General features: G+C 35.8%; 1 protein-coding gene across 1 annotated transcript in view; it reads right to left on the reverse strand.

Moving 5' to 3' along the window:
• The window catches only part of PDCD10 (programmed cell death 10), a 42,321-nt gene that overhangs the window by 22,525 nt on the left and 5,402 nt on the right, over window positions 1-14,394 (reverse strand). The window contains exon 2 of the mRNA XM_055308444.1: window positions 1,600-1,810. Coding sequence (XP_055164419.1) covers window positions 1,600-1,695 — 96 coding nt within the window. The 5' untranslated portion in view covers window positions 1,696-1,810. The remainder of the gene's footprint in view (window positions 1-1,599; window positions 1,811-14,394) is intronic.

Raw genomic sequence — 14,394 nt, forward strand, 5'->3', positions numbered from 1 at the left:
AGCCCTAAGAGAGTGCCTCCAACGCTACTATAGTATCAGTATAACAGGGACACGTTTTTCAAAAGATGCCTCCTATTGCTTCCTCTTTAGTAACAAAACTAAATTTCCCAACCTCCTTTCCAGCTAGGTGTGATCATAAGACTAAATTCTTGCCAATGAGATGTAAATGGAAGTCCTGTATAGGACTTTCAGAAAGGTTCCTTGAAGGAAGCTGAACTAGCTGGAAGTAACATCCCACCTCCTGTTCCACTTTCTTGTGTCTTCCAAACAACTGAGGACATGATGAGTAGAGATTCAGCAGCCATCTCACACGCTAAAGTGACCTTGATAATGGAAAGTAGGCACTAGGACACTGAGTCATAATAATAGTAACACTGGACCACTTACCTCCACAATTTTTTATGCAAGAGAATTAACTTCTATCCAAGCTACTGTTTTTGAGTATTCTTTTATGGTCACTGAACCTAATAACATTATTTGATAGATAGCATTTGAAATTTCAAAATGTATGTCTGAAATGGCAACTAGGTCTGTGATTTCCAAGTTAGAAGATGAATCACTTTCTATTGTCCCCAAGACTTAAGACCACAAATGCATCAAATACATTATTATTAAATATAATAATGTGGGAGAAAAGGCTTTGAAATACAGAATCTTACTCCTATACAAATAACTTTACAAAAAGGAATCGTCACTGGAAATGGTGAGGGTTTCCAGGTTACAGCAGTAACAATAAGATCAATAGTGTTGATAGCTTTATAATTAATAGCAAAATAAAACAAAACAAAAACAAAACAAAAAAAACCCTAATTAAACAGAAAGGCTAAGGCTGAAGCCACTGAATTTAGAATCCTAGATTTAGCCCTACGTAATTTCAGGAACATCATTTCACATATTAGGAACTTGGTTCACCATTTAAAAGGAGGAGCGTGATTAAATTATTTCCAAGGAATTTCCAGCTCTAATTCTCTAACACCTTGGCATATTAATATTAAAAAAAAGAAAAACTGAAAATGTATTAAGTCCTAGAAAATTCCTCAAATAAAAAAGCAACTACATCTTCTCTAGATACTAAAGCAAGGTATCTTCCATTTATTAGTAAAATGTTTTGTCTCTACTGACTAGAATTCATCAGGGTATTTTTGTACCCATTCTTCTGGCTACCTATAATGTACACATTCCAAACCCAACTGTTTAACCCTTATTTATCTCTTTTCAATCTTAGCATATATGTGTCATCTTCAGTGAGACTGGCCCTGACCCCTAACATAGAACATAGATCCCACCTATTTTAAGTGACACACCTTTTTTTGTGACTTCACAGCACTTACCACAACTTCCCATTTATATAATTACTTGTATCCTTTTGTTCAATGTCTGTCTCTCCTTTTATAGTGAAACCTCCAGATGGGAAGCAACATATCTAGGTCTCCCCCAAACCCCCTCAACTGTTTTATGTCCAGTCCTGGTACAATGCCTAACACATAAATGAAATTCCTTTATGTATTTGTTATATGAAGGAACAAACAAATGAATAAATGAGACAGACATCAAGAATTGCAGATGATCTATCACATGAGGAAATGTTCACGCACTTACCTCATTAAACACAGGATACATGACTGCATAGAGGGGCATAGAAACCATGGAAGTGGTCTCAGCTTCATTCTTCATCTCTTCCATTGTCATCCTCATTCAAAAGCCAACTACAGTAGAAAAAGCAGTGCTAAAATGCAGAGGAATCTTCATTCACTGCAGTATTTCTTCTCTTTTTTGTGATAAAAGAATACGGCACAAAATATATACTGATCTGATTAAAAGGGAAGAAAGAACAGAGATTTACTATATTAAGGGAAAACTACAAACACCAATAGCTTTATTTTCCTGTGTTCCTCAGCTGATCTGCTAATGTATCTTACTTGTGAAGGTACTCCTGATCAGTGAGCCCTCTCTTTTCCTCCTCAGACTCAAGAATCTACCTTTTCTTACACTAATTTTCCCTTGTTAGGTACTAATTCACAAAGCTATGATTCATGAACCCACTCATCTTCAACTAAGAGAGAGTGCTCCCTGAAGCACCATAGAATAATGACACATCTAGTTCCCTCAAAACACAATCAAAGAAGTTAATACAACAAAGTATCAACAAAATGTCTAATTATAGCATTTATATAGCATTTATATGTAACATAAAACTAGAACTATGAAATATATAAAGCATTAATATTTACAGAGAATTGCATTAAGAATTAAGAAAAAAAGAATTCAGGTGGTTAGATTAAAATCTTTTTGCTAATAGCTCACTGATTTTGCCACCTAAAAAATAACAACAGAAACATAGCCAAGCACCAAAGATTTAAAGAAAATTTTAAAACTGGGAAAATTCTATCAAATGTAGTCTATTTGGGGGAAAATGTTATTTAATTTTGCCAGTGGTATTCCTGAATCTTTGTCCAAATGTGGCACAAAAACTAAGTAGAGAGATCCATTGACACTGTTAGTTTAGAATCAAAATACTGAGAGTTCAAAAATATAAGAGAGAAATTTTGCCTTAAAGAGCTGAGGAAATATGCTGGGTTTTAAGAGAAAGTCACTATCTTTATTTGCTTTGGTAGGCTAAAAGATGAGCCTAATTCTAAAGTGAAAGAGTAGTATTAGTGACATACCATATTTTAAACAATGTATATTGGTATATGTATTTAAAAACCATCAATTTTGAATAATTTCTACCATTTATAAAGCATTTTCAGATCATAAAACACTTTTAGTCCTCACAGTAACTTACATTAACCGCCATTCTAATCTTATAGAAAAGCAAATTCTGAGATGACTTGACTAAGAACACACATGCAGAGGATCAAGACTTCATCCTAATATTCTCAATCCAGAAATAATTCCACATAAAAAAAAACTAAGTTTGAAGTAGAAACAAAGAACCTCAGCATACCTATACCCAAGAAAATACCCATTCACTGAATAAATGTGTGTTAAGCACCCACTCTGTGCAAGATGCAGTGGGGGGTGATTAAGATTTGGTCCTGATCATTAAAACTTATCTGGGCCAGATGTGGAAGACCTAAGCAGTTTAAAAGATATAGTCAAAGGCCCAGAGTATGTAGACCTTCAAAAAGCTCTAATAACCTATCCCATTTGAGAACTGCTTACTATCCTTCCATAATATCTACCAGTGAAGGGGAATTCGACACCTATGCAAACAGTTTAGTCCCATTTCTGGTAGTTCTAAATATGGATAGTTTTTCGTCTGGGGGCTGAAAGCTGCTCTCTGACCTCACAGAACCAAATAAAGAAATAAAAATAAATAGGCCAATTCCTAAGTTTTATTCCATAGGTTAACAGAAAACTATTACCTGATCAGATCACTTATTTAAGCCGATTACTTTGGTTAGACTGTTAAGGATAGAATGGAGGAACATAAACTGATGGCGATGGCAGGGGAAACTAAGAGACCTAGTACAGTTACATAAAAGACTAAGTGGGCCCAAGCAAGTAGCAAGAGGAAGAAGGTAATTATCAACTGCTGTCCTGCTGTTTCTATTTAACTACTTAATTGGCCATTTGGTAATCTACTTTTCCCCCTTAGAAATAAATTGTGAATACCTTTTCATATTAAACTTGGGAAAAAAAGAGGGGCTGAAATTCAGGGATAGTAGTCAAAATGATGGATATGGATGCTCAGCGTAGACAGTAATTGAAGGCATCAGTATCAGTGGGGAAAAAAAAAAAAAGTGAGAAATAGCAGAACCAACACCAGAACTTGAAGAATTATCTCATCGGTTAACAGGGGGGAAAAAATCATTTGTTCATGTAACAAATATTCTTCTTTCTTTACCTATAAAGATTGATATTAGGCCTAGGACTAGCTACAGAGCAGTGAACAAGACAGTCTCTGACCTCATGGAGTTTATACTATGAAAGGAAAGCCAGAAAATGAACAACTGTCAGTCTCACAAGGCAGAAGTTAGGATGCTATACTACTATGGGAGAAGTGGGGGAGAAAACAAGCATCACAGAAACCAGGTGTTTCAAAGAGAAGGTGGTCAAAAGTTTTACTGCTCCCGAGCATGGACAATATTTTTTAAAAAAATTATTGGATTTCTTGATGAGGTCATGAATAATGCTTAAAAAGTAACATCATTGTATACTGGGGGGTGGGGGGTGGGGAGAACTACCTGTAGGACCTGTAACAGTGGGTGAAAGAGGTGATCTCAGTAAAAAGGAGGTCAAATACTAAAGTGGGTTCAACCGGACCATGTTTGTCTTATTCTTTTCAGCACATATGTATCCCTGCATATATAAAGGCAAACAGAAGTGAAGGGATCAGTAAAAGTGGCTAGAGCCCCTTTCAGAACTCCTGCTGGCACTAGCAATCTATCCCACTAAACCTGTTCAAATACTTAATCTTTCCCTTTTGTAAATAGTGGCATTGATTCTTTTTTTTTTTTTAATGGTGTTGAATCAATATTATCATCCCACATCAGGAAAGTTTCACTTAAGATATTTATGATTCAAATTTAAGGAAAACTAGACACATACATATGTACTTCTCTCTAAAACTAACTTACAGTACTATCAGCTACTATTATTAGTCATCAAGAAGTATTATAGTAATATCATGAGTTAAATAGGTGGCTGTCCTACACCACACTTATCTACCTTTTAATATTGTCCCTATGGAAGATGTTCCAAAGAACCAATTTACAACTGAACTTCTCAGAACACACATTCACAAATTGCAGCCACTCAGTTTCATTAGTGTTTACATGAGATTAAAAACCAACTATTTCAACAAGACTTTTTTAAAATATTAAATTGTTCTGCCAATTTTAGTTCAAGTTAAAATAGGCTGTTATTCCTTCTATATGCTTCTTTGAAATGGTTCAATGGACAACCTGCAATTACTCCAAGCAACAAAGAGCCTGTTAACCTAAAGAGCAAGGGTCAACTGAGCTAAGCAAGGGCTAAGGCCCTGTCCCTCTGAGAAGGTTTCTTCCTTTCCCCATGGGTGTGGTCAGGCCCTGGGCAGCACATTACCCAAGTTTTAGCTCTCTGAGATGAGTATTGAGCATGCATGCAGAGCCAACTGAATAGTAACTCCCAAATCCCAAATCTAGAAAGGCCTTAAAAAGCCCCCTCATCTACCATGTAGTACAGTAGAAACCACAGTCCAAAAAATGACTTGCCATGGTTATAACTGCTAAGTAATAATAAATAATAAATTTAATGTGGGTATGGTGGCAACACGGCAAGAACTACTTAGGTGCCCATTTCAAACATGTTGCACTGGGGGAAAGTTTTCGTTTCAAAGTAAGCTTTGTTTCCCAAGGAATTAGCATCACAAAATTTTTTTAAAAACCACAACTACAGATGTCAATAACTTATGACAAAAGGTTATACTTTTAAGCAAATTTTTCTTCAAAACACCCTCTGTGAAATGGGGATACCATACAGAGAGAATACAGGCAACCTATTCATTTATACTTTCCCCTTTATTTCCTTGAATGTTCAAAATAGCACTGCTAATTTCTCACACAAGATGAGTAAGTTTTACATATCTTCCTGCACTTAAGACCTAAATTATCATTTGTTTAGTGAGGGGAAAATAAAAAGAAGTTCTTGACCATCCCACAGCAAAACTCAGTCTTAGGAGTTTCTTTCTGTCCTGCCCTGCCCAAGAACCAACAGGAGTCTGTTCCTTTAAAGAAATTTACTCAGCTATATCTCAGGGCTCAGAATCAGCATTTCCTTAGAGAACCTCATTTTAATCCATCGGGGCATGATATAATTCTAGAGCTCAATTTATTTACTCACAAATATAAGGAGTGGACAAACAAGTCTGGTACTGAAATATGAAGTTCTTGAGGAGAAAAGAAGGCTCCTAAGTAAATTCTCTTAAAACGTTTGTAGGCAAGTGTATTTGTCTTGTTATTCTTCATAGTCAAATAAAGAATTAAGCCCTCTCACCTGATCTTAAATTCTTGTAATTCCTTTAATTTCCCTCCTTAAAGAGGGAAAGTTTTATTTATTAATTGATTTTGGTTGGATCTCCAATCTGTTCATGAACATTTAGCTAAAAGAGGTTTATTCATTCTAACAGCCGAATTCACATTTATGCCACCATTTACAAATATATTTCTCCCCCCCCCCATAGAGACATTAGTCAGTGTAGAAGGGACGCAGCATTTAAATAATAATTGCTGAATGAACAAATTAACAAGATAAGAGATGGGCAATTTATAAGTTGAACCAGTCTTGCTAATACTTTTCAAATATCAAGCCTAGCAAAGCAAAACAAACATAGGTCACATTTGCCAGATTTTACTACCTCTTGCTATCCCAAGCTCTTCCTAGTATAGTAAGCTAAAAGAATATTAGCATCAGATGATTAACTAAAATCAGAATTCCAACAGAAATTTACATGAAAACCAAACTAAAGAAAAATAAAACAATCAGATTATACATTCTAATGTCTTTTATTAGGACTGTGAGGATATCTTTTAGATCAGGGGACAAAACTGGAATATAATTTAAAGGTTCACAAAATTTTCGAAGCGCAAGAATTTCCAACATTCTTCAGCAAGGTTAACCTTGCTTTACACGTAAGCAAGATCCAAAAAGTTATCTAGCTTTTAGCACAAAGCAAAACTTTATCTATGGGAAATGGTGCAGGAGTGATGTAGCTTCCAAATGTTGGACAACCTAAGCCATCACAATCACTTTAGTGCCTATTAAAAACATCCCAAGATGAATCAATCAGAATCTCCAAGATAGGGTCCAGGAAGCTATATTTTTAGCAGACAACCCTGATGATTCTAATGAATAGGACAAGCTGGAAACCACTGGTGTGGAGAGAACAGTGCCTAGAGAGTCCGAAAAACTAGTTGCGAAGGCCAGGCTCAGGGATATGGATAAAACTAATACCGGAGACATGAGTTCTTTTTGGTTCTTTGCGGAAGTTTCACTTAATGACTGGCCTTGTTTTCCCAACAGAAACAAAGAGGGAATAAAATTATATCATTTTAAAGGCTCTGGTATTCCAAATTTCAGTTAATAATAAAATTTTATTACTATGATCTACCACAGGTTCAAAAAATCAAAAAATTTTTTTATCAGATCACAAAAACTATTTATGCATTCTAGTAATGAGGTCCTCCCCAATAGTTAGTTGATTCAAGGCTTCAAGTACCTGACAATTCTTTGTGTTCTCTCAAGCACCTGGGATTATCAATCATACCCAATAGACACCTAGAAAAACTAAATTTATTCTAAGGCTATGTAGCTCAGTCTAGCCATTTAGCTCAGATGAAAAGATGAGTCTGATAATCACAATCTACCTTTTAGGGCCTTCTCACCTCAAAATGTAGCCACTTGCAAACAAGAAACAAAATGTTTAGAGAAGCAAGCTCAGAAAAAGGGAGGCAGAGGCATAGGGTTCAGTAGGAGATCCTACTTAGACCAAAATAAGCTTAAAGTCTTCAAGATATACCTACATCCCTCTCTTTCCTCTGCAAATTATATTTTCTATAATTCGAGGTCTTCCATACAGTTTTCTTTTTTAATAAGGTTATGCAGAACTCTATCTCCTTGAACATGCACCATGGCAGTTCATTTTTTTTACTGAATTGTCCATATAGGAACATCTAGAAACAGTCCCTTGATAACGATTAAGTATAACATATGACACTGCCACCATATTTGTTTATGTATGTCAAATTTTTTTTCTAGATGTTTTCAAAATATCAGTGGAGAATTTGTGCATAGCTATGGAAAAAAAGCCTAAGTATTAAGGTCTGAAAACTAGGGCTCAAATTTTGGTACTGTCACTATAAACCATCTTATCTCTGGGCAAGGCACTTCACCTCTGCATGCTTTAGTTTCTTTTTTAAAATGGACAAAAAGTGAGCTGCATACATGAAAGATACGTGGTTAGAATAAAAGATGAAGTGATTTCTAAATCAAACCATAAAACCTCTATATTAAATACCTATAATCTACAATGCACTGTTTTTGCACTTTTAAATAACTATTTAAAGAAAGTATACATTCCACTACGAATTATCACATCATTGGAGGTCTAACCTCTCGATCAAATTTTTAAAGGCACCCTCACAATTATAATACAATTTCCAGGTATCTGATACCACTAACTGGTTGAAGGACTCCAGCTATGGTTTGTTAAAAAACAAGATCAAAAAGGAGTCTTCAATCTCTCTGTTAACAGGATTGACCAAACAAGCATTTGCTAAGCTATTAATTAAGAAGTAACAGAGGTTCTAACTAAAACATCAGAAAGCTAAAATGTCTTGGAAGACAGTTAACACTGGCAGATTAGAACACAATGATCATGAAGACAAAATGCAAAAGTGCTCTAAATTTAACTCCATTCTCTTTATCATTCTTTGTTAATTCCCACATCTATCACAGATAGATACTCCTTTACTAATAAGCAGACTTGGTTCTAAACATACACTTAGAAAAGTCACTTAAAACTTGTAATTTAGTTTTCTATGGAAGATTAAGATTCTAAAAAGCACTTCCAAATTCACAATGTTGCCTACAGAATAAGAGGAATAGGACTGCTTCCATTACACTTAGCTAACGTTAATAGTACTGTCATTAGAGAGAAAGTAATAAGAACTGCACTTCCCTAGATTCAATCCTGGATCCTCTATTTACTTGATCTGGGGCAAGTTATCTAGCTTCTCTGTGCTAGTCTTCTCATCTATGAAATGTCAATAATAGTCTCTCTGAAATTGATTTGATGATTCAACAAGTTATTACAGATAAAGTGTTTAAAACAGTGTCTGGCACATAATAATTACTCAATATTAGCTATTAAAACTACATTTTAATCTAAGATGAAATATCAAATCTCTTTCTGGAAATCAGGTCTCCTGCAAAATCATCCAGCCAGGTGAATTAAGGATGCCTGAAAGATAAGTGATTTTAAGCCTCTTTAAAACAGCAGAACTTGGGATCCCTGGGTGGGGCTCAGTGGTTTAGCACCTGCCTTTGGCCCAGGGTGTGATCGTGGAGTCCCAGGATTGACTCCCACGTCGGGCTCCCTGCATGGAGCCTGCTTCTCTCTCTGCCTGTGTCTCTGCCCACTGCCCCCCACCCTCTCTCTCTCTGTGTCTCATGAATAAATAAATAAAATCTAAAAAAAACAAAACAAAACAAAACAAAAAAAAAAAAACTCCTGTTTTTCAAATACAATATTTTATCAAGAGAGATAAAACACACTAAACTGTTCATTTGTCCAATAAATGGATGAAGTAACTGGTTTACCAACCCCTCAACCCCTCCCTTTTATAGGGGTTCTTTAACAATGCTCTAGGACAATCAGGACACAAGCATTATAAACAAAGCATTACTAAGAACAAAGGGGAATGAGTGGTCCCAAAAGTAAGGGTAAGCGCTATCAAGCCTTTCTGGACCCAGATTTTTCCATAACTCAGTTCTACATCTCATCTCTCACCAGTAAATTTACCCTTACTCTTGTCACATGCTTACGCATTTAAGAAATTTAAATGTAAGACTCTAAAATTTTAAAATGAAAACAGCCATTATATAGTATTTCATCCAGTCTCCAAATTTTACAACTTAGAAAAAAAATGCCCACAGAAATTCACATTAAGAAACAAAACAGAACGGTGATAGACATCTTAAACAAATATGCTACTAAGCTACTATAGCCTACTGTACAGGACATGTTAGTCTGCCAAAGAAACTACTTCTAGACTAACCTGCCCTGTTCTATGTCCTCCATGGGTCAACCTGTTTACAGCCAAGACCTCCAGATTCCACACAGTGTTTGAAAACTGAAGCAAGCAGCAATGGGCCTCTGACTCAAGGTCACTCCATGTGGTACTGAGTAGCACAAATTTATGGATCCTCAGTTTGGTGCTGCTGAGACCTCCAACTCATTCACCTTAAAAGTTAACTGCACCATGTCAGTGTGTGCACCTGCATATTTTGGAGAGCATCGTTTCTTGGGGGGTGGGAGGAGTATTGTTTCTTAATACAGAAATCTATAAAATGGACAAGAGTTAAATTTTTCTACACACAGATGGATGGTATAGAGCACTAAATTTGAAATAAGGACCTGAGTTTCAATTTTTGCTCAGCTTGGTGTTATCATGTAAGTTATTGAGAAATGAATGAAAATAATAAAGTACTCAGCTTACATGGTTATTAAGAGTACTAAATGCATAGGAAGTACTTAATACAGCGGCTGACACACAATAAGCATTTAATCCATTGTTATTGACATTTTAGACAAAATTCTATGCACCTGACATGGCAATAGGATTGAAGTTAGGGTGAGGCAAACCAGACCACCTAGAGCACACAACTTAGCTCTGACTTGTGTGAGAGAGTGCCTCCTGAAATTTTGCACCCTAGGCATCTTGTTTACCTCACATCAGTTCACACCTGCATAGCACACACAATGACAACCTCTTATTGGTATCACAGTGTCACAAAGGCCACTTTACATAGCATATTTAAAAAAAAAATTTCTTCCCCATTTGCCCAATGGAGGCATAAATAAATTACTTGGACCACCAGAAAAGAAAAGTTATAGAACATCCAAAGCAAGTTACATGGTTTTAAAATACTTAAAAAGAATTTGGTCAACAAGTAAATTATAAAATTATCTGTCAAGCCTATGTTAAAATTACTTTTTATTCTCTCCATGTAAATATATCAACTTTAATAGAGAAAACTGTAGTCCAGAAGCAGACTGCGTACCAGACTGAAATTAAGATGCAATCAAAGATTTTAAGATAATTCATAAAAGGGCAAAAACCTAGTATAATAAATAGCTGTCAACAAAACCAAAGGACTTTTTACCCATGAAATACCTGATAGGAAATGGAAACAATAATAAAAGTGGCAACTGGCTTCTAAGATATTTCTGTACAACTAATTCATTGTTAGTTAGGAAAATAGTACATCTCTTTAGTTGTGACAATCCTTAATTTTTCTTCCTATTCCAATGCCTAAATTTTTGTTAAATCCTAGCCTGAACAAAATTTAAATGAAACCATTTGTTGTAAGGTAGGAAACAAATCCATCCCCTTGAATATGTTCATCTTTTGTTATACAGTTCTTAATCTAGGAACTCATGAATCAAATAACGCTCAACCGAGTAGCCATTAAGTGTGAGGTACATCTTTCTATTTTCCTCTTTATTGGTAGTTGTGATCTCTTTTGTTTTAATTTCTCCAATATAGGGAACCCTGGGTGGCGCAGCGGTTTAGCACCTGCCTTTGGCCCAGGGCACGATCCTGGAGATCCCGGATCGAATCCCACATCGGGCTCCCAGTGCATGGAGCCTGCTTCTCCCTCTGCCTGTGTCTCTGCCTCTGCCTCTCTCTCTCTCTCTCTCTCTCTCTCTATCATAAATAAATAAAATTTAAAAAAAAAGATTGGATTAAAAAAAAATTCTCCAATATAATGCTAACGCTTTCTTTTAAAATCCCTTAGAAATTTAGCTAAACTTAAACCTTCATACTATCCCTGTTGTTCTTTATGCTTGAAGGTACGATTTAAGGAGACTGTACCACATGGGTTAGGCCCACCTACTCTGTATCACTTAAAATCTTAGATACCTACCATTTATCTTAATAACTCTTAATTGCCTAACATCCTCTATGAAATGCAATGTGTTATTTTCTTCACCTTACCCTCCAAAATTTCTTTGCACCAAAACACTGACACAAGGCTCTCAAATGCTGATAAAATTGTTAGTTACAGATAACAAATTCACTGGGTCATTTGTTTAAAACTAGGTGCTAATAAGGACAAGGTTTTGCCTTGATGATAGCCATTAACTTCACTTTTAGCTCCTAAATGATCTCAAATACAAATGCTATTAGCACAAAAACCAAAGGATATCTGCTTGTATATACTGTTCCTCTTGTAGCTTTCCTTTCAAAATTGCGATTAATTTTTTAAGGGGGCACACCAAACTTAAGATAGCACCTCAGAAATCTGGAGTTTTGACAACATTGCCAGAATGCCGATTTTATTATGGATAAAGACATCCAAAAAAGGATAGATATTTCTGAATAAGTGACCAGAGCAAAATTCAAAGTTCTCTGGAATTAAATTAATTAAACCTTGCAACATTGTGAACTGGTATAAGGAACATTTGCAGCCTAGAGGCCAGGTCTGACTCATCTACCATTCCCAAATGGCTTTTGTCATAGTAACCTTATATAAGTCCAAGACGACAATATGGGTGTTAAGTAACATCATAGGGTTTTGTCATTCAGTAACTCCAACCCCACTGGAGTTCAGTTCATCCCGAAGACAGGATGGTTGAATAAGGCAGGAGGTGTGTTTCAGTACCAGGGACCAAACAGTAAGTTAGAGAAACTATACATTTTTTTTCCTTCTATCAGCTCTGACCCAAAATTATCAAATGAACTGATGCAAGCAGAAGTACTTAATATGTAAGAAAAGGGGTAAAAGAGGTCAAAAGATAAAAAGAAAGAAAACTTAGAAAAAAAAAACATTAGAAAGGCTAGGTAACCCATGTAAGTCTTCCCATACCCTTCTCTTTTGTCCCACTAAATGAAACCACATTAAGGAGAAGTTTTTATTCCCTTCTCCATTTCCTAATAGCTACTGCAGTTCTCTGCAGTCAAAGTCAGCAAGTCTTAGGTGGAGATGTGGTGATGAAAAGTCAGAAAGAGTCTGTGCCCTTCAGGGTGGTGCAGTCTTTCAGGGAAGAGGAACAATAAGGAAATACATGTCAAGCTGCCACTCTGCATAACTCCATGAGCATACCTGCCTCATGTTATACATATACTTACTGTATACAAGCTCAACACACATGCTTACATTTTTTGAAGAAAAACAAAAAAGAAAGAACTACTGAAATCCTTAAGTGATCATAATTCCAATTCATGAACATAAGCCCCAGAATGAAAGACAGGGCAGACCAGGGATCTGCTATTCCCCCTGCCACTTAAGAGCCACAGTACCTCTATGAGCAGATCATTTCTGTGTTATACATATTTCTTTTCCCACATGGCTCTGGATAACAAGTCATATATATCACCTACTACTCAAAGGAAAAGTAATTCTATTAAAAGAAAACTGGCTGGGTGAAAGTTAGGTTAGTCTCCAATGTAGTAACTCCCTAAAAGATTTTTTCAAGTAAATTTGAATATAAGTAATTTTTGCCTACCATACCAACCTTACCATTTAATATAAAAGTTCTTTTTAACTGCAACTCTAAATTTAACTGCCCTCCAATAGAGCTCAATCATTACATCATTTTCATGGCAAAGATTTAAAATAGTCTCTTGAGTGAGGCAGCCTGGATTCAAATCCTAATTCCATGCAATTACTCCTTGTATAACCTCAGGCAAGTTGCGTAAACGCTCTGTACTTCACTTTCTCTAATTTAAATTAGGGATATTAGTGCCTCTACCTCATTGGACTGCTCCAAGGATTATATGACGTAATGCGGCATGCTTAGTGTGATGCCTGGCACTGAGTTACTGCTCAATAAATGCTATCAGATTATATCCCAGTTCATTCCAAATTTTTAAGGTAACTTCACACGTAATATATACTCAGTAACTATTTGGCAAAGAAATGAACCAAAGTATCATTATACAATCTATACTTACTTCTGGTAAACTTATTTCCAAGGGAATGGCCTGAGTAAACAGTAGTGCCTATCATTTAATATACTGCACTGCTGTTACCCAAGTAAATCATAAGCTTGCTGCTAAAATCCTTTTTTTTCCCTTTCTTTTAAATAGCAACAATTGATTCTAAGCAACTATAGAAGAGTAAGACTGTATAGACTCAACTCGCTTTTTGAGCAGTTAAAAAAAGTTACTCAAACCAAAAATATAAGGGCGATATTGAAAAATAAGATTTGGGGCAGCCCAGGTGTCTCAGTGGTTTAGCGCCTCCTTCAGCCAAGGGCACAATCATGGAGACCTAGGAAAGCGTTCCACGTCAGACTCCCTGCATGGAGCCTGCTTCTCCCTCTGCCTGTGTCTCTGCCTCTCTCTCTCTGTGTCTCTCTCATGAATAAATAAATAAAATCTTAAAAAAAAAAAAGAAAGAAAAATAAGATTGTATATTACACTTACATTGGAGATGCAATTAATATTGTAGCTAAACTTTAAAAACTGAATTTTTCAAAAAAAAATAAAAACAAAAACTGCATTTTTCCTCTTCCTACAGACAAAAATAGACCAAACTACATTGTTTACCTTTCTGCAAATAAATTATTTCTAACTGCTGCAATTAAGGTGTTTTCATTGGTTACACTGTGCATGTGTCCTAAAAAAATCAGTATCTAAGGCTCTAACTTTTGGTAACATTTCAAATGAAGAAACATAC

The sequence above is a fragment of the Nyctereutes procyonoides genome, unplaced genomic scaffold, assembly GCF_905146905.1.
Source record: "Nyctereutes procyonoides isolate TBG_1078 unplaced genomic scaffold, NYPRO_anot_genome, whole genome shotgun sequence".
Taxonomy (NCBI): Eukaryota; Metazoa; Chordata; class Mammalia; order Carnivora; family Canidae; genus Nyctereutes; species Nyctereutes procyonoides.